Source organism: Labeo rohita, chromosome 17 (assembly GCF_022985175.1).
Source record: "Labeo rohita strain BAU-BD-2019 chromosome 17, IGBB_LRoh.1.0, whole genome shotgun sequence".
NCBI lineage: Eukaryota > Metazoa > Chordata > Actinopteri > Cypriniformes > Cyprinidae > Labeo > Labeo rohita.
The window spans coordinates 14280773-14308112 of record NC_066885.1 but is presented as its reverse complement, the minus strand read 5'-3'; the positions used below and the strand labels follow the sequence as shown (position 1 = coordinate 14308112).

General features: G+C 39.1%; 1 protein-coding gene across 6 annotated transcripts in view; it reads right to left on the bottom strand.

Moving 5' to 3' along the window:
- birc6 (baculoviral IAP repeat containing 6) overlaps positions 1–27340 on the bottom strand; it is a 112468-nt gene that overhangs the window by 12515 nt on the left and 72613 nt on the right. For all 6 annotated transcript variants that reach the window (XM_051134261.1, XM_051134266.1, XM_051134262.1 and 3 more), the window contains exons 66-70: positions 8565–8781; positions 6442–6587; positions 4091–4201; positions 1947–2164; positions 61–222 (exon numbers count right to left, since the gene is read on the bottom strand). In XM_051134261.1, the coding sequence (XP_050990218.1) occupies positions 61–222; positions 1947–2164; positions 4091–4201; positions 6442–6587; positions 8565–8781 (854 nt within the window). The remainder of the gene's footprint in view (positions 1–60; positions 223–1946; positions 2165–4090; positions 4202–6441; positions 6588–8564; positions 8782–27340) is intronic.

Genomic DNA, 27340 nt, shown 5'->3' with positions numbered 1-27340 from the left:
TTTACATTGGCCATTGAAAAACACCAAAATTTTTGAAAGAAAACAAAAAGTGACACTAACCTTGCCATCATTGTAGAGGTTTGGATTGAAGCGGACACTGTGGCCTCCGGTCGTCTCCAGATTAACTAGAGGAGGGGAGTTTGGGTAATCTTGAGGGAAATAAACGTCAAATTCAAAACAGCCGTTGGCATATGGTGTGTCTGCGGGCCCTGTTATCAACACCTGAGACAAAAAGCAAGAAAACAGGCATTAAAAGACAGCAACTTTTCACTCATAAAATAGAAAACATTGTATTGATCAGCACCGGAATGACTGTGCATGTCTAAATCAGGTCTATACAGGAAATAGTACTGACAAGTAAAAAGATGCATCCCCGCTTCCCACAGAGGGAGCGAGAGAGAGGAAGATCAGAGGACTGTAATGCCATCCAGTGAATCTCTCTCCACTGCAGGCAGTAGGGGCTGCACTCAGGCGTTAAGACTGTTTTGACATGACCATTCAAACGCAACACTAAACACACACACAAAGCTGTGCTCACACACTTGGTGTAGGTTAAATCCGGAAAGCTCAGTTTACTATTAATGTCCATTAAGATTGTATGAAGTGTGGAGGAAGATAAAAAGGCCCGGCCTGCTGTTAAGGGTCAGCGTAAGCAGACGGAGTAGCGAGTGACCAGTCTGACTGGGGCTCCGCCTGTGGTCTGGCCTGCCCGAGACATAAAGCTCAAGCCAGACACACTGACATTTACACACTCGGAGAGGAGCCCGGGTCAAAAGCACATCTCAAATGTCATTAGTAAGAGTGTGGGCACTCATGTGTGTGTTAGAGACCACAGGACAGCAAGACAAGCAAGTGACTCCTGGGATTCACTCTCGTTGTTTTGTCATGCAGCAGAGATCGAAAGATTCATGTTGACCCACAGTAAACAGCAAGGCTTCAGACAGTCATGGTCTGCTTTCATATTCAGCACTGAGACATGAGATTCTTTTTGATTGATTTAATTATTCATTCGACATTATTTGATTCTTTAAATGGTTATAAATTATTTTAAAAAGCTATTTTTTAAATAATTTAATAGTTTACTCAAAAATGATTTACTCACCCTCAAGCCATCCTAGGTGTTTATGACTTTATTCTTTCAGGTGAACCCAATCAAAGTTATATTAAAAATGTCCTGTCTCTTCTAAGCTTTATAATGGCAGTGAATGGGTGTTGAGATTTTTAAGTCCAATAAAGTGCATCCTTTCATCATAAAAGTACTCCACACGGCTCTGGGGGGTTAATATATGCTTTCAGAAAAGAATCTCTGCAATTGTGTAAGAAAAATATCCATATTTAAAACTTTATAAACCATCATCTCTAGTTTCCGCTAACTGTTGTAAGCGCATTCACAAGAGAGTGGCGTTCCAGCGGATTACGTAGGATGTAGGTAAAAGCGGTGACAAATGTGGAAACACAGTGGAGAGACTAAAACAAAACACTGGTCATGAATTAATAGTACAAAATGAGGTAAAATTTGTAAAAAAGAATGTTGTAGGATTTCGATATAAGCCAAGATGTGACTGGTTTTCTTTATAATCTCCTATGATTATTGTTTTAGAGATTTATAATATGGATATTTTTCTTACACAAACGCATTAAATTGTTTCAAAAGGCCTTTATTAAAGCCCCTGAGCAGTGTGGAGTATTTTTATGATGGATGGATGCACTTTATTGGACTTCAAAATCTCAACGCCCATTCACCGCCATTATAAACCAGGACATTTTTTAACATAACTTTGTATTCGTTTGAAAGAAGAAAGTCATATACATCTAGGAAATCTTGAGGGGGAGCAAATCAAGGGGTAATTTTCATTTTTGGGTAAACTATCCCTTTAAGATACTTACGTGGATTTTATAAATATTTTCAGTGTTTTAGTGGAGGGGTCAGAGGTATCAAATCATACCTTCATGATGTCGAGACGTTCTTCATCACAGCGGACGAACACGCTGGAGGATGAGGAGAGAGGGAGGGAGGTGGAGAGCGTGACAGCCTCTTGTGCTAATCGTCGAGCACGAGCTGCACTGTTGGCGTCGCTGGCGTTCTTCACCTGAGACAGGTAATGGTAGTTCACCTTAAACACCAGCTTAGAGTCCTCATCCTCACACACCATCTCAAACGTGTCTGTGAAAAGATAAGACACACAAATAGTTAGTTATCAGCAGGCACAATGAAATACAATCAGCCTGAAAAAACATCAGACGCACTTAAAAATAAACATTTCATCATATTTCCCTCAGAAAAAACCATACTGTGTATTCTGAGGAATCTGTTCTGTGTGGGCCAGAGCAAACCTGTTTACAGTCACGTCAGTTGAGATTACCTCATTCGTCTGAGGTCGGGCTAAATCATTTTTGGCAGAACAAAACTCTTGTCATCAATCAGAGCAAAGACAGATGAGAAATGACAACCAGAAAAGCTATTCTTCCAGCAAGATAACACAATCCTCCCCATTTCGGTTCATATGCATTGTGCTCTTTTTAAATATTGGTGCACTTAAAGAAAACAAAAGCAACTGAAAGGAAAAGCAGCGATTTATATACATTCATTTAACTATGTATGTGGCGCAAAAGCAGAAAATAGGGTTCGCAATCCACTGTGAGTTTGTGAGTGAACTGCAGAGGATTTATGAGTTAACAAAACAGTACATAATTAAATCATAAAAATGCAAATTTAAAGGGATAGTTCACCCAAATATGTAAATTACCCCATTATTTACTCACCCTCAAGCCATCCTAGATGTATATGACTTTCTTCTTTCAGACAAATACAAACAGAGTTATATTTAAAAATGTCCTAGCTCTTCCAAGCTTTATAATGGCAGTGAATGGGTGCTGAGATTTTGCTGTCCAATAAAGTGCCCCCATCCATCATAAAAAGTACACAAGGCTCCAGGGGGTTAATAAAGGGATCTCACAGGAGCTTGCGCTACTCTTAAGTCCTATGTCATCCACTGGAACACAACTCTCTCATGAATCTCGCCTTAGAGATTACGGATTATAACGTTTTAAACATACATATTTTGTATAACAAAAATGCATTGATTTGCTTTAGGAGGGCTTTATTAACCCCCCGGAGCCATGCGGAGTACTTTTTATGATGGATGGAGGCACTTTATTGGACTTCAAAATCTCAAAACCCATTTACTGCCATTATAAAGTTTAGAAGAGGCAGGACATTTTTTTTTTTTTTTATATAACTCTAAATGTACTGATTGTATTTGTCTGAAAGAAGAAAGTCACATACACCTAGGATGAGGTGTAGAACTATCCCTTTAAAATAAGAACTATCCCTTTAAAATAAGTAATTTAAAAAATATATATATTTTAGAGTATTTTATTAGTTTCCCTGCATGCCATGGGACCAAATAACTATGAACGTACTATGAATATGTTGTTAAACACCAAATTAACATTCAGGAAAAACAACAAATACAAAACCTCAAAAATATCGGTTGGTAACCAATGTATTGGTCGTCACTAAAATGTTCAAAATTTTGTGAAATATCTTGTTTAAAACATTCAGTAAAATGTTTTAATTTACTAAACTTCAGTGTAAAATCTTATTTTATGATTAAATTCTATCATATGTGACCGTGGACCACAAAACCAGTCATAATGGTCTTTTTTTTTTTTTTTTTTTAATTGAGATTTATATATCATCTGAAAGCTGAATAAATAAGCTTTCCATTGATGTATGGTTAGGATAGGACAATATTTGAAAATTTGGAATCTGAGGGTGCAAAAAAAAAAAAAAAAAAAAGAGAGAGAAAAATTGCCTTCAAAGTTGTCCAAATGAAGTTCTTAGCATTGCATATTATTAATAAAAAATTAAGTTTTGATATATATATTTCTTTTACAAAACTTTACAAAATATCTTCATGGATCATCTTTACTTAGAATCCTAATGATTTTTGGCATAAAAAAAATTGATAATTTTGACTATTGCTACAAATATATCTTATATACTTATGAATGGTTTTGTGATCCAGGGTTACATATACTCTCCTATCAGCCAGTAAAAACTGGGTTGAGCACTAGCAGGACTCACCAAACTGTAGTTTCTTCATGGCTGCTGTGTATTTTTCCTCCATTGAGCGCAAGATGGACAGCGGTTTGGGCCTTGCTGCTGCCTTCTTAGAGCTTTCAGCCATCTTCCTCTCTAAAAAAAAAAACAAAACAGACAGACACATAAAAAAAACCCTTCAAGAGAGTGTGCATGTGTGTTTTACACTAGCCTGAGGATGTGTGTGTTTGAGTAGGTCACATCTCCCATCCTCTCATCCCTGAGAGACGCAAAAGTAACCTGACAGTCCGTATGTAGCTCTACTATCAGTCAACATACCTACTTTGAGCTCAAACATTGCATTTTTGTGACTTGACAATTAAGGACTGCTATTGAGATGCGTTTGACTGCAAATGTGTTACTTTGATAAATGAGACGAAGCACAAAAAGTCATGTTGTTACACAAATGAGTCGCTGCGTTTCTATTCTCTCAATTCAGATTGTTATCGAGCGAGCGTCAGACTAATGACAACGACACCAGCACACCATCACCGCTCCAGTGAGACGTATTAGACCTGCGGATGGAGGCCGTTAGAGCTACAACACAATTAAACTGCCTATATTTAGGAGCTTTATGGCATTTCCGGCCATTCTGCAATGGGCGCAGACACACGTCCCTCCCTGCACACACGCACCGCGTCAGCCAATCAAATTACCTTTGCGCTTAACGGGGCTGATAACGGCTACGCTTTGGATACGAGCCACATAAAATCCCACCGACATCGATAGCTCCATTTACTCTCACCTCGTCACATTAGCGAACAATATTGATGTCAATATCGATACTGAACTACAGGACAGCACTTTGGACCAATCAGACACCCTGACTGCGCCGTCTCTAGCACTTTTTAAGAAAAGACAGTACTAATTAAGCAGTTAAACGGGGTGGTAAGTGTAATGTCTTACTGTTCTTATCATATGGATTTCCCTTATGGATAGTGACAGCTGCATCGATCAGCTTCATCACGTTTAACGCCCCTTTCATTCACTCATCACGGTGAGAATGAGAGCAAGAGATACCCAAGGGAGGGTGATGGTTATTATAAGTGGATATACTGATGTGATTCTCCAACATAATATTGGAAATTCCCGCCGTTTCCAAAGCTTACGATCTCATGACCACAAATGCTCAAAGGTCTTTCCTTAAAAGGTTACTCCACCCCAAAATGAAAATTTTGTCATTAAACCCCAATGTCGTTCCAAACCTGTAAAAGCTTTGTTCATCTTCGGAACACAATTTAAGATATTTTGGATGAAATCTGGGTGGATTTTGACTGTCCCATTGACTGCCAGGTAAATACCACTGTTAAGACCCAGAAAAGTATGAATGACATCGTCAAAATAGTCCATCTGCCATCAGTGGTTCAATCTGAATTGTATAATGGGGGTAAGTTGACATAGGGGTAAGTGATTAATGACAAAATTTTCATTTTGGTGTGGTAACCCTTTAACTTTGCTCTAGAGGACCTCAGAGGGACATAAACAGATGCGACTTATCTCAAGAGCTTTGAATCCCAGGATTAGAATTAGAACTGCAATGGTCACATGAGTTTTTCTGAGGGACTAAACATTGATCGCACAACATCCCGGTCTGAAAATACACCCTGGCTATGACTAAGGGCCACTGAACATCTTAAAGAATTAGCACGACATAGATTAAGTCTAGTCTGACAAACGAAAGTGCCCAGTAAAGCTGACTCTCCATTTAAAACTCCTTGGAGAAAACGATCAGGCTTTAAAGACCGTGCTGCCTCTGGTGCGGCTCTGTGCTGAAGAGCCGTTTCTCTTCGGCTTATTTTGTCAGAGCAAACAGTCACTCCGTGTCCCCTGAGGCCCTCAGACAAGCAGGAGGTGTCTTCAGCCTGTGAAATACACACCATCCCTCTTCTGACTGACCACTATACATCTAGAACTGTCCTGCTTTCACTTCTGCTGTTTCAAGGCTCAAGCATCTAAGAAATACTGGCCTACAGAGACACAGAGCATGAAAAGCTTTTGTATAGGGGGTTTTACACAAGACACGTCGAAGACTGACACGGAAGAGAAGAAATTGTTGAATAAAGTCATTATTTTTGTTTTCTTTGCAAACAAAAAGTAGCTTCTCGTAGCTTTGTAAAATTGGGTTGAACCACTGATGTCACAGAGATTATTTTAACAATGTCCTTACTACCTTTCTAAGGTCAGAAAGCTCTCGGATTTCATCAAAAATACCTTAATTTGTGTTGTGGTTTGGAATGAGATGAGGGCGAGTAATTAATTACAGAATTTTTATTTTTGGGTAAACTATCCCTTCAGAATTTTTGGAAACAGCAGATTGTTGAGGTGGATGTTCTCACCATGGTTGGCCTGCCGTAGGTTGGTGGTGGCAGCATAAACAATCTCTGCAGTCTTCTGGATGTCAGGAACTAGCAGGGTGAGGCCTTCAGGTTCAGGATCAGATGTCTCAGTCTTCATCACCCCTTTACTTTTGTCTTTCTTCGACCTAAGGTGAGAAAAGAATAATCAGAAATCACATTTCTGTAGACACTAGCAAATTAACAAGAGGTGTTTATTTTGTTTGTATGCATGTGAACATGTGAAACGATTCATTTTTCATTGACAAAGTCATGTCCTTAACATCTCAAACACTCATCTCCCAACCCTGAAACAAACACACGCTCTCATCCTGAGAGGTGCTGCCTGGTACACACTGAATGCATCAAATGAGCAGCAGATTGTGACTTGTCCCAAAGTAAACCATTAAAAACAACATCCAGCTGTCTTGTGGCTAAGCACATGCCCTCACAACATGCATCTTTCATTAAGCAGGAGGAGAGAAAATGAAAGAGACAGACAAATGAGAAAGGGGGCATGTCATAAATGTCCTTTACCTGTAGGTGACATATAGGACAATAATTAAGATCTTGTTATTCAAGGGTGCATGCACTCTCACAGACACTCGGACAGAGCTAACCTTGTGGCTTCACCCTGTGACCAACAGGCCAATGCCATAAGCATACCCATAAAAACAAAGCCATTATTAAACCCAGACAGCTGATAACAAATCAGACTCGCGCTACTCTACATATCCACCTGTGTTATTACTTGAAGCAATCGGACAGAATCTCGCAAGTCTCAAAAACTTTCTCGCAATTGAGAATTCACACCTCACAATTCTGACTTTTTTCTCTGAATTGATATAAACTCAATTGTGTGTTATAAAGTCAGGATTCTGAAATATAAACTTGAAGTCAGAATTGCGTGATATAAACTCAGGTTGCAAGTTATAAAGTCAGAATTGTGGGATATAAACTCGTAATTCTGACTAATTCCGAATTTCGCTATAAACTTATAATTGTGAGTTATAAAGTCAGACCTGCAAGATATAAACTCACAATTGCGAGATTAAAAACTCACAACCTTTAATTTTTTCCGACTTTTTTCCTCAGAATTGCATGATATAAACTTGCAGTTGTGAAATATAAAGTCAGAATTGCAAGACATAAACTCGTAATTCTGACTTTTTTCCTCAGAATTGTGATATAAACGTATTTTTGCAAGTTATAGTCGGAATTGTGATATAAACTCATAATTCAGAATTTTTTCAGCCGAATTGTGCTATAAACTTGCAATTGTGAGTTATAAAGTCAGAACTGTGAGATATAGACTTAACTGCTAGATAAAAATCCACAATTCTGACTTTCTTCCTCAGAATTGCATAATATAAACTCGTAATTATGAGATATAAAGTCAGAATTGTGAGATATAAACTCACAATTTATATTTCTGACTTTCTGAGGAAAAATACCTATTTTCTTAAAATTGAGAGTTTATATCTCACAATTCTGACTTAATAACTTGTAATTGTGTGTTATAAAGTCAGAACTGCCCGTTTAAATCTAGCAATTCAGTTTTTTCTCACAAAACTGAGAAATAAATTCAGATTTGCGAGATAAAAGTGGCAATTATCTTTATTTTTTTTATTCAGTGGTGAAAACATGCTTCCAAATATATATTTCTGACACACAATAGACTGCTAAAAATCAAATTCATAATTTTTTTTTGTGATGGGTCCAGTGAAAATAGTGGCAAAACCCAATCTGACCTACATTAAATATCATATGAAAAGGCCAAAGCTGAATTATGGACAAGCGTGGAATGGCAAAGCTCAGGACAGTTTGAAGGCCACTGGGGATTAGAGGCTTTTCAAGGGCAGGTGAGGAGCGCTGACTGATTTAGCAGTCATTTATCACTTGTGTTACTCCTCTGCTGAAACACTGGTTTTGACTTGTGGCTATAGCATCAGGTTACATCTTGTGGGTATAAGTCATGTTTCTAAATGCAGGTCCGAGACAGTGAGTGTCACAGGGTCTGCATCCACCCATCAGCACTCACTCCATCCGTCCACTGTCCATTAGTGTGAACACCTATGGACTGAATGTGTGTGTATGTGTGTGCGCATCTAAAAGAAAGTGCTCACCTGAGGCGGTTGGTGTAGGTGTCCACACAGGTCTTCATCTTGGCCAGTAACATGCCGACAGATGTCTGACACTCGGTGCGTTCTTCATCCTCCTCTTCCTCTGCAGCGTCTCCAGATAGCGGCAAGAGCAGAGGAACCAGGCTGGTGCAAGTGGAGATGGCCCTTAGCAGCTCCAACAGAGCACGATACAGGGGGACGTGACGTGCCATGTCCAAAACTGCAGGAGACAGAGAGAGCGAGACATTACGTACAGAGACAGGGCGCTTATAAAAGACAAAGTCGATTACATCTCTTAAATGACAGAAGGACACAGGGGACAATCCACACATACACACACACTTTCAGCCTCTCAAGGTTAATAACATTTTTAATATAGATGTTTTCAGGATCATCATTGGTTACAAAGATTTAAACAGTTCGAATCCTTGAACAGGACATACAAAATGTTTTACTATATGGAAGAGTCACCTTTTGCATATCTTATGGATGGACAAACAAGGAAAGTTGTGTCATGCCTGCTTAAAGGGATAGTTTACCCAAAAATGAAAATGACCCCAGAAAAATCCTTCAGGTCCCACAAATTTTTTGGTTTTTCAGCATTTTTGTGTATTTGAACCCTTTCCAACAATGACTATGATTTTGAGATCCATCTTTTCACACTGAGGACAACTGAGGATTGAGGGACACAAGGTTCAAACGCTCACTAATGCTCCAGAAGGAAAAACATTATATTAAGAGCCGGGGTGAAAACTCTTGAACAGAATGAAGATGTGTACATTTTTCTTATTTTGCCTAAATGTTTTTTTATATATATTTTTCTCCCCCCATTTAGTACTGCCCTTAGTAGTACTAAATTTAGTACTGCTACAGAAGATACTTACATGTTTCCCAGAAGATAAAATAAGTTAAATCTACTAGTTAAAAGTTTTCACCCCCAGCAATTCAGTTTGGTTTGGTTTTGTATGATCCCTCTTATTTTGGTAAAATAATTAACATTTTTGCAGATTCTGAAAGGGGGATGTAAACTTTTGACCTCAACTGTATATGACTTATTTTTGTAGCACAACAGAAATGAATACGCTTTGAAGAATGTTGGGAACCAGTTTTGGTTACCATTGACTTTCATTGTATGGATTAAAAAACAAACAAACATATCTTTCATGTTGCACAGAAGAAAGTCAATCACATAGCAAAATGAGGATGAACTGCCCCTTTAAGCTAACATAATGGCACTGAAAAGATAGTTTGGTTGTAGGAAGAAAAGTTAGAGGGGAAAACAACAGATTCAGTAAAAAGATTCAGATGTGTCCAAAAATCTCAATCAGTGTTCTCTCGAATATGTTGAGATGCCATAACAATCAGAGGTTTGAGGAATGAGGGCTCTTTGTGCATGCGTTTCCTGTTTGGAGAAGGCACGATAATCCTTTTGTGGCACAGCAGAGTCTTAAAGCCAGAATGAGGACAGCGAGAGAATAAAGGATGAGAGGGTACGAGACAGAGAGAGATTACTGAGGGTCTTCAAGCAAAACGCTATAATCAGGCTCATATTATCAGTGTGCGGTGAATGTAAGAAACATGTTTGTGTGACTGGTGTGTGTGTGTTTTTAAGAAGAATTTCAAACGACTGAAGCAGCGCCGTCAAAGGGTTTCGTCTGAGTCTGCGAGGACACCATAGATCAGAGAGTGTTTAGTGTGTGTGTTGTACCATCTCAATGTCAGTCTACGTTCCAGATTCTCCTCATGCTCTCCTCAGTTCAGACTGTTTCTCCTTCACTCTCATCTCATTTACAGACTAACTGATTTACTGCACACCAATCCTCCTCTCTGGTCCTCTCTCTCCCTCATCAGACATTCAGCTCCATGCTGGATTGGGTGGATGATAAACAATGTTAGTGAGAGCGGAGAGGACACATACGTCACCTCCTCTGCCCTCCGTCGCCGTACACAGAGTAGAGCGGAGATGATGGAGGAAGAGAGGAGGGAGGACAGAGCAGGACAGGAGGATAGAGGAGGGGAAGCCATGAGACGCGACAGAAGGAGAGAAGAGACGAGGAAGGCAAAGAGAATAGACAAGGAGACACGGTGGGGGGGAGAGGAGACCAGAAGGGAGCAGAAAAGAGGAAGAGAGGAAATAAGAAGGACGGACAAAGAAAGCAGAGTAGAAGACCAGAAGACATGTAAAAATAGAAGGACAAGTGGACAAGTGACCAGGAAGAAAGGAAGGATTGAGGACGACAAGAAAGGAGAGAGCAGAGGAGAAGATCAGACAACAGGCAAAAGTGGAAAAGAGACGAGAGAAGGAACCAACAAAAAACAAACAGGTAAAAAGACAATGCTGGAGAGAAAACAAGATAGAGGAGACATGAAAGGAGAAGAAGAGGTAATAGGAGTAAGGGGAAGAGACTAGGAAGGACGAAGGAGGAAAGGAAAGACTAAGGGGAGGAGAGAAGAAAACAGAAGAGGAGAGGCAATTAGATAAAAAGAGAAATCAATTTAAGAGTGCTTAAAGCAGAAGAGAAGACCAGAAAAAAAAAAAAAAAAACAGAAAAAGAAGCGGAAAGATTATATGACTACAGATGATACTACAGTCTTACGTCAAACTCCTCACAGCAGCTCTAAGGACACTGCAATATCGTCCATCCATTCTCTCTTCCCCAGGAAAAGACTCTGAGGGTCACAGATCATCTAGACTCAAACTGTGCCTGATCCACAGCTCCACTGCTTTAAACGATTCTTCATTTGTACCAGAAGACCTTTATGACTGACCTCGCCCCCTTCGGCTCACTGTCTAAAAGGCACAATATAGCCTCAAACACAAGCTTCGTGCTCTGTGTGAGAGAGAGACTCATGCACACTCGAGACATCTTGAAAACAGCCGTTATCCCTTTACCAAAAACACGTTCCTCTTATTAGCTCACATGCCACAACCTTTATGAGAAAACACGGGAATGAATGCTAAAGACAAGAGCATAAATAATCTTTAGCCATTTCAAACAGGGGCCACATCATGGAATAATGCAACAATGCAAGAATTTAATTTTTCTCTACTCCCTTTCCTCATATGCAGTTCCTTGTCACATTTGCCTTTGGTTTGCTTAGTTGGGGTCTAGAAGACACTAAATATTCAGTAATATTCATTCATTTCATGGCACTGACACTTTTGGATGAGAAACTTGAACTGAATTGTGCTGGATAATGCGACTATAGTCTTTTGCAGAGCTGCTTAAAAGCCAAATCAAATTTGTTCATAATTAATGAATTTTGCCACATTGTAACTGAACTGAATTAACACTGAAGTTATAGAAGCTGAATAATAACACTACTGTTTTCAGTTGAGCTGCTTATTGCTGAACTATGGAAGCCTGTTTCCAACACTGAAAAAAGTTTTTTAAAAAAGGTAAAAGGTTATTGCAATTTATCTCACAATTCTGACATTTTTAGCAATTGCTTGCGTGAATTGCTTGATATAAACTCGCAATTGTGAGAAAAAAGTCAGAATTACGAGATATAAACTCACAAAACACACAATTCAGAGAAAACAGTCATTATTTTTTGCAGTTGAGAGTTACAGGTATAAATTCAGAATTATGGGATATTAACTAGCAATTGCAAGAAATAATGTTTTAGACTTGCCTTTATATCTCGCAGTTCTAACTTTTTTTCACAATTCATGTTTGCAATGTGACTGTACACTACCATTCATAAATTTGGGGTAGGTAAATTTGGTCCTATGCTCATCAAGGCTTAACAGTAATACTGTGTATTATTCAGAATTAAAATAAATGTTTTCTATTTAAATATATTTCAAAATGTAATTGCGAATTTTCAGCAGCCACTTACTCCAGTCTTCAGTGTCACAAGATCCTTCAGAAATTAATCTAATATGCTGATTTGCTGCTCAATAAATATTTCATATTGAAAACCACTGTTCTGCTTAATATTCAGTATTTTAATACACTCCTTTCACACACATGGGAAACATGCAGTACTCAGAATAAACGTTAGGGGTACAGTGTGTATGTGTGTGCGAAATATTTCTCTGAGCATGTGGTAGAAACTCTTTGTCACCATGACAACAAAGATCTCGAGGACAGGCGGGACAAGACACACCAGCAGCAGCACAGAAATGCACACTTGCTTTTTGCCTTGTGGGTTGGTTAAAATTTAATCTGGTTATTTACAACATGCAGAAATGCATAACTGTTCATGACACGCAGATGAAAAGAGCAAGACAAAAAAAAAAAATACCCTCTTCTAATATAACTCCACTGTAATATGCGTGTGTGTGTGTGCACATCTACTCTGGTGTGTTTGAAGTAACACTAGCACACTTTTGCTGAAGTAAATCAGGCTGACAGGAGTCTGATTTTAAATGCCGCTTTGCAGAGCAGAACTGGGCCTCGAGTCTAATGACTGACACAAAAATCATGCTTCCCAAATCATTCAGGGCACAAGAGTCCTCCGCCTCTCTGGAGTGTGTGTGTGCGTGCGAGCGAGCGAGCAAGCGAGAATCCTTCACATGAGGGCCGGCTGGGAAGAAAGACACAACATCCACCAAGAGCTCAGAGAAGCACTCCATCAATAATGCAAGAGAACGAGGAATAAAACAAGACGAGCGCTGCTGCATCTCCCTTTCACACTTCTGCATCTCTCTAGCACAGGCATCACTGAGACGCAGGGCACAGACTGATGGCAAACCGGACCACTGACTCAACACACTGAAGAGAATATCGCCTGATCCATGTGCCAAATACACACACTCACAAAAAGAGAGTAGGGGGTGAAAGGAGGAGAAAGAATCCATATGGTTTTATACAGGTCATATTCATATGCCCATAACTCCATTAGACACCACACCTTATTTTACAATGCACAAGCATATGAAATAGAGATGGCGCAATATTGAAATTCAAACCAATAAACTAATATATATTTTTTTTATGTCATGGCTGATAACCAGTAAAGGCCTGATATTAAAAATTTTATAAACCCTGTTCAAAAGTTTACATGCACTTGATTTATAACACTGTGTTTTTACCTGAATGATCCACAGCTTTTTTAATGGTAGTTGTTCATGAGTCCCTGAACAGTTAAACTGCCCACTGTTCTTCAGAAAAAAATCCTTCAGGTCCCACAAATTATTTGGTTTTTCAGCACTGTTGTGTATTTTAACTCTTTCCAACAATGACTTTATGATTTTGAGATCCATCTTTTCACACTGAGGACAACTGAGGGACTCATATGCAACTATTACACAAGGTTCAAACACTCACTGTTGCTTCAGAAGGAAAAGCAATGCATTAAGAGCCGGGGGTGTAAACTTTTGAACAGAAAGATGATGTGTACATTTTTCTTATTTTGACTAAATATCATTTTTTCCCCCAATTAGTACGGCCTGTCACAAGTTATAGAAGATACTTATTTTTATACATACATATGTTTCCCAGAAAACAAAATAAGTTCAATTTACCCTGATCTTAAAATTCAAAAAGTTTACACCTTCCCGGCTCTTAATGCATTGTTTCTCCTCCTGGAGAAACAGTGAGCATTTGAACCTTCTGTAAAAGTTGCATATGAGTCCCTCAGTTGTCCTCAGTGTGAAAAGATGGAGCTCAAAATCATAGAGTCATTGTTAGAGAGGATTCAAATACACAAAAATGCTGAAAAACCAAAGAATTTGTGGGACCTAAAGGATTTTTCGGAAGAACACCAGGCAGTTTAACTGTTCAAGACAAACAAGGGACTCATGAACAACTACTACTAAACAAAAAACAAAACAAAACAACTGAGGATATATAAAATTGAGGACAGCAAGACTTTTTTTTTTTTTTTTTTTTAAGAAATTAATACTTTTAATCCGAAAGGACACATTATAAGGCATATAAAATTAAAATTTTGGAAATGACAATTTAACATCAATTTATTAAAAGTTTAGTAAAAATTTAATTTTTAAGTCCCTATGAAACCGTTTTCACTGTTTTCCCCTCACAATTCAGTTTTATTTTTACCAAATTCTATTTCTTCTATTAATTTTCAGGTTGCCATTTTTATTGTTGCTGTAAATTAAAAAAAAAAAAACCATGTCTACTTAATTGATTTTATAAAAACCTAATTTATTATTATTTTGTTTCTTTTCTTCAGAAATAGTGTTGTGTATTTACATTTTCCTGGTAAAAAATTAAGCGAAATAATTTTTCAGGTGAACATTCCTTTGTTTTAATAATAATTTTGTTTGTAGTAGTTCTATTATTACATTGAGTAATATATTTCTGTCACAGTTTCTTCAAGTTAAACCTAACTTTTTTGACAGGTTGCTGTGAAGACCTTTAAGTTTCTGTCTGTATATGATACAACAACAGTTTTTCTCATAATAAAATGGTAAAATGCTCATGAAGTGACTCTCAGAGCAGTTTTAGAGATTATGTTCACGTGTTTACCTTCTCATATATTGAGGCGCCAGAGGCTGAAAACATTGTACGCGCCATGCGCAAAACAGTGTGTTTGCGCTATTCATTCACACAGAGACACAAAGAACATGCAGGATTCATATTTAAATTGTATTTTTGTGGCTTAATATTCACAAACAAAATTGCATTAACATTCCACGTTACACAGTAAATTCCATTTTCATGACTGGATTCTGCGATTCTGTCCTTGTTTTCTGCATCACAGAAATCAAACAACCCTATAAAAATAAATGTTTCTTGAGCACAAAATTGATCAAATTAAATGCCGCTTTAGTGAAGTAAAAAACATCTTATCGACGCCAAACTTTTAAATGGTAGTGTACGTAACTACTAAATAGACAGGCCTACTATTTAAGGTCGGGTACCATAATCCATTAAGCAATTCTGGAAACACAAGGAGCACATTCACTCCTCCTTCCAGTATCACATCCAATCCAAAAGCACTGGCACAATGAGCCTAGATTTGAAATGCCACTCTTTTTGGATTCATTCCAGCTGACCCCAGAGATTACAAGTGACGGTGGCGGCTCTCAAAGTTACTTTAAACACGTGGAGTCAGCCAGCAGACACTTTGGTGCCTGGGCAATCTGATTGTGGGCATTAACATCGACACCCTCATGAGAAAGTGGCACCCTTCCAGACGTTTATGTACGAGTCGCTCAAAGGAGGTGTCGGCGCAGCACAAAAGCTGTAATTTTCAGGAAAATAGTCTTGTATCTGAGGAAAGCCTGTGCCAGCAGAGGCTGTTTATGCACAAGGATGTTTGATTGAGCTAATGGCGACGACCACAGGGCTGTAATTTTCCTCCTCTGCGAAGCCGCTATAAAACCTTCAGCTAACGGAAGGATAACAAAGCACATTCTTCCCTTTCTGCATCATTTAAAGCCACTAAATCATTCAGAGCGTTTCTCTCATCTGAAGAGGACTCAGTTTCTCAAACGCTCTAATGACATTGCGTCTGTCTACTCAAACGGGCAGGATTTTGGACAGTGGGCTGACAAAGTTCAACCTATACTACCCTTAAAAACTTTGGGGTTGGTAATTTTTTTTTTTTTTTTTTTTTTTTTTTTTTTTTAAATGGAAGAAATTTCTTATTTTCACCAAGGATGCATTTATATGATCAAAAATACAGAAAAAAAAAATAGCCTGAATGGGAAATATTGCAATTTAAAACTTTTCTATATGAATAAAAAATTTAAAAAATAATAATCAAATAAAATCAAATAAAATAAAACTGCCCCAATTTTTTTTTTTTTTTTAAACTGTAGTGTATTTTTCATTTAGAGCTTAGGTTATAAACTGTGCTCACATTACCAGCGTCACTATATCTAAACCAGTATAAACCAGTTTTAAGACCAGCATCCTACAGTCCACAAAACAAAGGCTAACGAAGCTAAAATAATCTTGTGGTCCAGTCACTTTCTGTGACTGCTCATTTTAATGACCATACCATTTCTGTCCTCCCATCCTTCCCTACACTCCTCCACTCTCATCCCTTTATCCAATTTAGCTCCCATGCACCCATCCAGGTAAAAAGGGGGTATCTATCTCTCTTCACGCAGGAGGGCGTAATTAATTTTGACAAGCCCTCTGACTGACATTTGGCATTTTGTGTGGGCACACACACGCTGTCAAAGAGCTTTGGAGAGAGAAGAATATGACTTTACAAAGGGCACCTGTTCAAATGAGCAGAATGAGATATATTAATACATCACAGCAGAGAGGAAACATGTTGAATCTTATTACACACCTTTGCTACAAACATCTTAATGAGAAAAAGAAACTGTACACTCAAACCAAACAAACAAACCCATACTACTAAGAGAACAATAATTAATGAGTCTGTCTGGTTTTGACTGTCAGATATGAATTGTGTGCATTGTTCAGAGTTTGTCCTCCGTAATGATCCTGGTGGAGATTTAGAGAGGAAAAAAATGGGAAAAGGCAGGAATGTGCATCGGATGAGCGCACACACATCCATTAAAAGGTTTCCGAGCCATCACTCACTCCCTTCGTTTTTGGCGTTTGATCGAGGGGAGTATGAACGCATCCTGCAGGATGTTGCGGCGGGTTTGAAAAGCTTGTCAGAGCTGACCCAATTCACCGCTGTCCATTTCTGAGAGTCTCAGCAGAACCTTGCTCAAGGTCTGTAGTACACCATCAACTGATGTTTTAAAAGCTAAATACACTCTACAAAATAAAAAAAGGGATATCCGAATAATGGCCACTAAAAATCTGGATCCAAAGACGGCAAAAAATAAATAAAAATAAAATATAAATAAATAAATAAATAAATAAATAAATAAAATAGAATATGGAAACCACTTTCTGCCACTGAATTAAAAAAATAAATAAATAAAAAAAAAAAAAAGCTAATTGCAACTTTTCTCTTGCAATTGCGAGTTCAAATCTCCCAATTGTGACTTTTTCCTCAGACTTGCAAGAGATAAACTCACAATTGCGAGGAAAAAAGTCAGTCTTGTGATATAACCTAGCAAGTGAGATAAGTCAGAATTTCAAGATACAAACTTGTAATTGCAAGGTATAAACTTGCATTTGCGAGAAATGTCAGAATTGCAAGTTATAAACTCGTAATTGTGATAAAATTCAATTACGACAAACTCGTAATTGCAAGATACAACCTTGCAAATACGAGAAAAGTCAAAATTGTGATATAAACTCATAATTGTGAGAAAGTCAGTCTTGTGATATAAACTAGCAAAAGCGAGAAAAGAATCAGAATTGCGAGATACAAACTCGCAACTGCAAAAAGTCAGAATTGCGAATTCTGACTTAATTTCTTGCAATTGCCGCAACATACTTTATAACTCGCAATTTGAGTTTATATTTTGCATCGATATATAAAATCGCCATTGCATCAGAATTCTAAGATAAACAGTTGCTTTCTAAGATAAAAAGTTGCTTTCTCCCTACCCCCCAACTGGGGAGCGGAAACTGGCTGGTTGCATTAAAATGTATGAATGTAAAGAATTATGTATGAATGACTTTACAAATGTTTCTGAATGATTACAAATTCGAAATCTCATAATCCTCATATTAACCTCTGTCCAGAAATATACCAGAGGTTAAAGGCAGCGGTCTGTTTTAAGCAATTTCAATCAGATACTAATAGAAGATCAATATTAGAACACAAGCAGATCTTTGAGTCAGCAGAACTTCGTTATATTATGGTCACACATGTACAGTAATGAGATCGCTCCATAATCGCCCACCACCGGCTGTCAGTTGATGATTATATGATCCACAGCTCCAGAGAGAGAAAATTACAAACAAATAAATGAATATAAACAACAGCTCATTGACAAGGAACTCCCACTTAGAGTAGATGGGGGGAAAAAAAAAATCCTGCCTCTTTCTTCATGCCTTCTAACCCGCCGGGTTCAGTCTGATCCGTTTTAAATGTTCTGGCACGGCGCTGGGAACCCAGGACCGAGGGAATTCACCCACATGATAATTTCATTTAATTGGCCTCTGCAATAATTTCTGCACATTATGGTGACTGAAATGTGCCGAGACAGCTATAGAGACAGAACAAAAGAGAGAGAGAGAGAGAGAGAAAGAGAGAGAGAGAGATGTTTCCTGGCATGAAACATGCTCTCAGATAATCACGCTGAAAATGACTAAAGGAAATAAAGATAAAGTTCATAATCATTCATTTTTGGTTATGGAATCTCATAACCAAAAATGTGTCAATAACACACACTGCACCTCTGGAAGCATCAGGATTGACAATGAAGTTCTATTGCAGAAATAAAAAAAAAACAATTCAATAAAATAAAATAAAAAATAAAATAAAATATTTGGAAAAATATTAAGAAAGACTCAAAACTTCTTGTACATGTTACTTCAAAGAAAAAACAAACAAAAAAAATTCTTAACCCCTTCCCTTCAGCCACCTAGATCCTGTTTGCTTTGTGATGCCCACTTTTCAAGATTCAATCAATTCCCAGTGACATAAATAAAATTACAATCTTCCATTTTTTCCTCTTTAAATACCTTCTTCACTCACAAAAATTACATTACAGAAGTAAACTGGGTTGCACATTCTGTTTCAAGATTACATCCTCTCAGAGCGCTCAGTTTTGCCTAAAGGTAAAGCCTTTTATTGACCTCCCGTAATTGTGCGCCTGCCCAGAGGTCAGGATTATTTCAGATTGAAACAGTAAATAATTGATCTGGCTTTGCTGAGGTCCAAAGGCTACTAGAAGTAAACCAACTTATTTATGTAGCACATAACACTGATATATGATTTTATCGGACTAGATGTAGCAGGGAAGGAGTGTATACAGATCCTCTATTCTGCCCCCATCCATTAAAATGTTAATGTGGACAATGAGGTTGATAGTTTATTAACACTCACCAATGGACAGGAAAACAGATAAGGGCAAAGAGCAGGATGGAGAATCGTAAAACGCACAGTCAGAAGCACACAAGGAGGAGAAAGAGGAGGAGGGGAGGTTGTGTTGTATTTTATTTCCACTGATGGTGAGTAAGAAAACAAGAATCATACTCCTCAAGGGTCAGTGTGAGTCAGTGTGCGGAGACACACGGTGTTCACGGTAGCTTGCGTTTGGGTTCCAAGTAGACGAGGATTACAAGAAAACAAGATGCCTTTTTTTTTTTTTTTCCTCGAACTTCACACTTCAGCTCCAAAGCTGTCAGCATTAAAGGCCACTTAAAAAGACATTTATTTACAGTGAGGGGCCCATGATCAAAAGTTCAGGGATGAATCTAATTTTAAATATGCATGTGATCATCTTCTAAACTGTCCTACGAAAGATGTTCTTGCATCTTCTTCACAATAATGACTTATTAATGAGTTGTTTATTTAGTCTTCTGACATGTTTCACAGTAATATCTAAAATCCTTAAAGGCAACCCCAGGTATTAAGACTTGTAAGGCTTAATATAACACAAATGATCTCTCTTTCTGAAATATGAAGTAGAAAAGCCACGAAAGACTTAAGTTATCTAAAAAATTTGGTTGCCATTATTTCACTGACATCAAATGGTTACATTCGGTAAGCTAATGGTGTAGAGCTGCAATGATTCCTAGAGTCTATTCGAGTATTCGATCTGAATAAAATCGAGTGCATTTTGCCCATGTTGAGTAATCGGCAAAATATCACAGCTTACAGGTGGCGATGGATATAAGCATAGGCATAAACCAAATGGCGTACCATTGATTTTTCCTCACAAGGAGTCAAAACACCCCTGGATATCAAGTGAAATCTGTGTTGAGAAACTCCTTCAGTGGCCGCGGTGCCATGACAAGCATTGGCATGTTTGCATCCTGCCAGGATGGCATCTAGGGCTTCTTGTCTCTGCCATTTGTAAGCTCTTTCAGTAGCTGTGGTCTACTAAAAGCCTCAAAGGCATCAGGACTACAGTGAAGAGAACAAAGAAGTGGACGAATAAAACTTTCTGAAGACCACAGGTATCTTCCCATTCTTTTCTCCTCTTCTTACTACTAGGAAAGCAGTAAAGACTTGCATCGATTCTCTCGTTTCCCTTCAACTGGAAATTACAAACAAAAGCCGCACAATGTTGCATCACATCAGGTAGTGGCAGTAGCTTACCGAGTGCAACCATTTCACATCATCGAAATAATGGCAAAATAAATATGTATAAAATGATGTGGAATTGTTTTCTACTATGTTATACTAGTACCCTTTTAAGGTTTTTATACTATGCTATATTAAGCCATACAAGTCTTAATACCTGGGGTTCCCTTTAAAAACATAACGCAGCATAAAATATTAAGACTCACAGTCCTAGATTTTACCTTGAATCTATTTCATCTGCCGAACTGGCAATATTTTTTCTACTTTTTCTTAAGCTCTTCCTACTTAGAAAGTGAAAAAAAAAATGCATTCAAGGATTTTTAGTGTGTAAAATCAAAAAAAGTTTGAGGAAATTGCTGTACTTCCTCCTTAAAAAAAAAAAACTGGCCTCTTAGCAGACAAGTTCTGAAACATTAGGCCTTAGTGTTCATGTAGCCATTAAAAGTTCATATCCAGCTCGCAAAATTACTGACCCTTTCAGCCCCAATCTTTTCATCATTTCCTGCCTATGCTCGGCAATCACTACCAATAAAAACAGAAAAAATGTGACCCTGGACCACAAAACCGGTCGGATGTAGCACGGGTATATTTGTAGCAATAGCCAACAATACATTGTATGGGTCAAAATTGTCGATTTTTCTTTTATGCCAAAAATCATTAGGATATTAAGTAAAGATCATGTTCCATCAAGACATTTTGTACATTTCCTACCGCAAATGTATCAAAACGTAACTTTCGACGTAACTTTTTTTAGATTTTTTTTTGCACCTTCAGATTCCAGATTTTCAAATAGTTTTCAAATCTCTGCCAAATATCCTAACAAACCATACATGAAAATGTTCAAATTGCAAAAAATGGACCCTTATGACTGGTTTTGTGGTCCAGGGTCACATGTGTATGTATAAGCTATAAGAAGGATAAATAATCAAAAAAGCCTGAAAAACAGTTTGGGATCATCGATAATCAAAGACAGGAGACTTCACGATGGTTTCGTGTACATTTATGATCTTTCATACCCTAAATATAAATTCAGGCCACCATCCCACACCTCCTCTCCATTTGGATCCTTCTCCTCATCTCCGAGTAGCTCTACATTGTTCTTGGCAATAAAGACATTTGACGTGTGAGCCTCCTCGCCGCCCACCCTCCCGATCTCCCTCGCTCGCTCTGTTTCCGCGGTTACCAGTCGCTCTGCTTGGTTATGCAATGCACGCCGCTTTCAGGCTCCGAGACGGGACCTATAACCACACGACTGCCATCGGCTACGGACAGAGAACGGCAGGGCGGAGAGCTCACAGCCGCAGGTCACCCATCTCCCGAGCATCCGGAGGAGTTTGCGCGCATCTGTAGCACTTCTACACCCACGGAAAAAGAGGAGCGCGAAAGGAGAAGAAATCGCGAAGGAGAGAAGGTGGGGGCCGGTATTTGTTACAAATGCTGAGACACCCCGCTTTCAGATGCTAAAAGGGTCAGATAGACAAGAGTGACAGAGCGGGGAATGAGTGTGTGTGACAGCGAGAGGGAGGGGAGACCGAGACGATTTTTTTTTTTTTGAAGTAAAAGGAGAAGAACAAGAAAGAGGGAGGGGGGAAGGATAGCAGGGAGCGGATTTCTCCAAGCGTCTCTTGAATGAAAGGTGTGAGGCGCTCGAGCAAAGAATATAAAAAAATAAACAACGCAGAGAAGAATTAAAGAATAACTGAATGAGCGTGGAACAAAAGGAAGGGCTGGTGATACATAAGGAGGCTGGAATACTGACACAGAAAGAGCGAGAGAAAGCTAGAGGGAGGAGAGAGAGAGAGAGAGAGAGAGAGAGAGAGAAAGAGTGAGAGGGAGAGAGCGAAGGGGAGGGACGTTGGGGACTGAGATTGTTGTCTGCGTAACGCACACGGCTCAAGGAGATGCTGTTGTAGACCTACTCTTCCTCTCTCTTTCACTCTCTCCACCTCTCAATTTCTCTTTTCTCTTCCTTTACGTTATCGGGGACGTTGGACGCTTGGCCAGCTGGCCCTCATGTTGCTGCCAGCCCAGATATGCCTCTCCTGTGGTGAGCCCACAGCATGCTGGATCTTCCCCCAGATCTCCCACGCCGTAGGGTAAGACTCCCCGTTTTCTTGCTGTACTTTCTATGTTCTTCCATTTGTGTCAGTCAGCCCGTGCACCTGCTTTATTCTCCACTTCGCCGAGCTGTACGTTTGGCCCCAGGCTGCTTATCGAGGTTGATGTTCTTGTACCTAGCTGTAGGAACCTAGATGTATATGCTTCCAATGAATATGGAGACGGGATGAGAAAAGAGAAATCGTTTAGCGTGCGTGACAGAGGCGAACAGCAAGTGAGAAGCTTTAAACGTACAGTAAATCATCTCAGCTGCCAAGAGTCGCCCTGTTGTAGCAGCTCCGCAGGGAAATATCATTTTCTGAGGGGGAAATCCATCACAGAGGTGGGGGGAGACATCCTCTTTTGTGTTCATTACGCCACACTCGCAGCAGAGAGGGAAATCTTACCCTCTGGATGAGCGCTTCTGGTGGCCGTCAGAAGAACGTAACGGGCGTCTGGGCCAAAATGAAGCTTGTTGATTGTCAATCTCACACTGCTCTGCTGTTTCTCCACAGATAAGCACCCTGGAGACTGAGGTGGGGGGGTCAGAATGGGGACGACCACCGTCAGTATAGAGGAGGTCCGTGCACAAGAGGGTAAAGAGGAGCGAGAGGAGTCTATCTTGGCCCTGCTAGGGATCATTGGCACCTTCCTGAACCTCTTCGTCATCGTGTTTGTTTACATCTACACCACTCTGTGAGAAGGAGGATCCAAGCGGGTTGAGAGCAGGTGGAGCAGGTGAGGGGCGGGGTCCGACGGAGATATGACAGAAGGGTTGACATCTTGCAGAGAAGAGCGTACAAGAAGATGACACTCGGGACAGGGGGAGTGACACTCGCTCTTGACCTCTGACCCCTTACGGATATATGTATCTCAACACGATTTTTGGACATACAAAGAGCGATTCTTGGATACACCAGATTTGTAGCCTTTCAGGACGTGGTCATGGGCCAAGAGACCTTGAGTTTCCCCAGTGGTGGGAAATACATCAAGCAATGCCGGACACACGAACGCAGAAAGAGACTTGTGGTCCAACACAAGAACATCATAGTGCAAGCGAACTTATCCACCAATAGAAAGAGTTCCGCAATAAAATGGAAAAATTGGAATTCTGAAATATTTTTCTATTAAGAACTTGAGAGAATGAGACACTCCAAGACCCATCAGCATCTTCGAAATGCTGGACCTTGTGGGAGCAGGCAGTTCGGTGACATTTGGACACTTTTTCACTACAGTTCCTCCTGACTGGTGGCGGGAAGATAAACAGACAAATATGTGTGTGTGTGTGTGTGTGTGTGTGTGTGTTTTCCGTCTGATTTGAGTGCAGTGTCAGACACGTTGTTTCTGTGCAAAGGAATTCGCTTTTGTATTGATACATGATTACATACTAGATGTACTGTGCCATAGAGAATCTAATCAATAAAATGATATTCTATGGATCGGGATGTTGTGAATGACGTCCATGTGTAAAAAAACCTTTAGCTGTATCAAATGGTCTTGAGCTGACCAATCATGTATGTGCTGTCCAGCACGTCTATGGGTGTGAGTCATGCATTTGGGTGAGTGCGAGTAGAGCTCAGCGCACCGTAAATACAGGCAGGTTAAATAACAAACAGTTGTGAAAAGGCAAAGGGGCGATGAGGGAAGGGCTTTGAGGCAGAGATGGGAACTAAGCTTTGCTATTTGCTACTCTGTCCCACCAGTGACGGAGGTATTTTTAAGCCGTTTTGACAACGCAGAGGTCAGTTTCCTGTCACATGTGATGGAGAGTGGTAGAAATGGTTGATGGGAGCTTCATGTGTGCGAATGAGGCTTCAGATTGTGCTCTGAACAGCCTCCAACTCAAACACACCAACTAAATGTGTGCATGTGATTGATTTTCTTTTTTTGCAAGAAAAGGGTTGTGTTTCTGTGTGAGTGAGTTAGTTTGCCCTCTGAGTGTGGTGCGATACGTCACACTGAAATGTGCTCCGCAAAATCTGCCTGCGGAAATGTTAGCAGGGCTTTACGTTTAGTCTCAGGTCCCTCAATAAATTCCAAAGCCACAGGGCACTGCTGTAATAAAGGCCTGCGCTGTAAATCAGCATGTACCTGCAGGGCTTATCATCAAATACAAATCCCCACTACAACAGCTCTGTGTAAACCAGCTCTCAAACCAGAGGAAAACGTCTCTACCTGCACTCAGAACAGTGTGAACACTTTACACCAGCTTTCAGATTGGCGTAAACCCTTTAAACCAGTTCTGAGGTCAGGTCGTATGTTAGCATACACTGTAAAAGCTCATTTGCAGTCAAGACTGAGGTGACTCGTATTTACTTCTTTAAATATTCAACTGGGCATTGGACAGAAGGATAAAGACTGTAGCTTGACTACAAAACATTACATATGTACATGTAAACACACTTAGAGAAGAGCAAACCCTCTATACCAAGTCTAAACTCTGTGTAACCCTTCCTCAAGATTAATTTAAACTCTCCACACCTTCAAGAAACACCCAGTCTAGCCTCCTTTGCCAATCCTAAGAGCTTATCAAACCCCAGACCAACATAAATACTGCACTTCCAGCATTTTGATGGACATGGCCTCCTGACACACACGTATGAATAAGAAACTTATGATTCAGTTCAGATACAGCTTGCAGGCGTAATGCAGGGGGGATGTGTGTGTTTCCTGGGGTCAACAGTCCAGTATAAGCCGCCCACGTGAGGTTTACACGTGACACGGTGGTCAAAGACATATGAATCACAACTGCTTTACTCGCATATCTGCTCTCCACAGGCCAATATATCAACAGAGATGCAGATTGAAAAAAAAAAACCTTACCTTTACCTCATTTTGTACAGGAGCTCTAACCAAACCTCTAGGATACCACTCAAACAATTTCAATATTATAGTAAGCATAAAAATACACTCACACAATACCAACATTTCTCTTGTTTCGCCCAGCATCTTGAATTTATTTCGGGGTGCATCTCAATGCATTTGCTTCTCTGCAAGGATATAATCAACAGCTCCTTTGAATTTCGCTAAAGCGAGGTGGCATAATTAAAGTGCGTACTTTTTTCAAAAGCCTTCACTTCAAAAGCACACCAACGATGCCTTAAAATGTCTCAGTGGGCAGATCACTAGATAAATAAAGAGATGGAGTGAACAGGGAGTCATATTGAGGGGGTGGGAGAAGAGTTGAACGAGAGAACATAGTGATGATTTCTATTTACACTCAGGGAAAAGACTTTAGCACCTCAAAAACCTGCCCTACTTAATGACTGCACCACGTCAGCACTGTTTCATACAAGCGAACATTACACGAGCTTTACAGCATATGTCAGGGGTGCCGTGTGTAGGCGAGTGTGATATCCCTCTAATGAAAACAGCTTTCAAGGGACTATGAAATAAACGGAAATAAACACAACATAGAGAGCAACTACATGTTCTACAGACCTGCATTAACACAAACGCTTGGTGTTTGGAACATAAAAATACTGATAAATTACGATTTTCTAGTTTTATTTATCACTAAATAAAACAGCTAGCATTCTAAATGAATGGATACATAATAAAAATGCACCAACAGTAAGATTTTGGCTAATATTTTTATTTTATTATCCAATGCTATACTAGTTTATCTAGATTAAAACAAACAAACAAATAAAAAAAACACTAACAACAAAAATCAATAATCAGCGATGACAGCCTTGTGGGCAAGTGTACCGACATATAGCGCCATTGTGCTATGGGTGTCCCGAGTTCAAATCCCAGCTTGAGGACCTTTCCCGATCAAATCAGAAAGTCAACGTAAAAACAGCTTTTTACTTTTACTAATGTTATTAAATTATTAGTGTTATATATTTAAGTGAGCGTTAGATGCTAGAAAAGGTAATTTTTTTAAAGAATCGGTTTAAAATAACAGCATTTATTTAAAACACGAGTCATTACAAATTACAAATGGTGCTTTCGATCAATTTAACGGATCCTTGCTGAATACAAGTTTGAATTTTATTATTATTTTTTTTTTAATTGCCTTTCAATATTGCCTTCACATAGTTGAGAGAGAGAGAGACACCAAATTTGGTACCTTCTTTTCTGTCTACTGTAAGATGCTTTTTCTTAAAAGTGACCCTGGACCACAGGTTTTTTAATTGAAATTTATACACCATCTGAAAGATGAATGAATAAGCTTTCCATTGATGTATGGTTTGTTAGGATAAGACAATATTTGAAAATCTGGAATCTGAGGGTGCAAAATAATCTTGAGAAAGCTGCCTTTAAAGTTGTCCAAATTAAGTTCGTAATGCATATTACTAAACAAAAATTAAGTTTTAATATATTTACGGTAGGAAATTTACAAAATTTCATTGAACATGATCTCTACTTAACATCCTAATGATTTTTGGCATAAAATAAAAATCAATAATTTTGACCCATACAATGTGTTGTTGGCTATTGCCGTGTTACTTACGACGGGTTTTGTGGTCCAGGGTCACAAATACAGTTTTCTTATATGGTTCTTATAAGTTTCTATTTTTTTCTTATTTGTTGTTGTCTAGTTCCCAAGTGTAAAGGGTCCATTTCACACAATTACAACACCTCAAAACACCTCTGCCCCCCAGATTGTTATGGTGCCATCC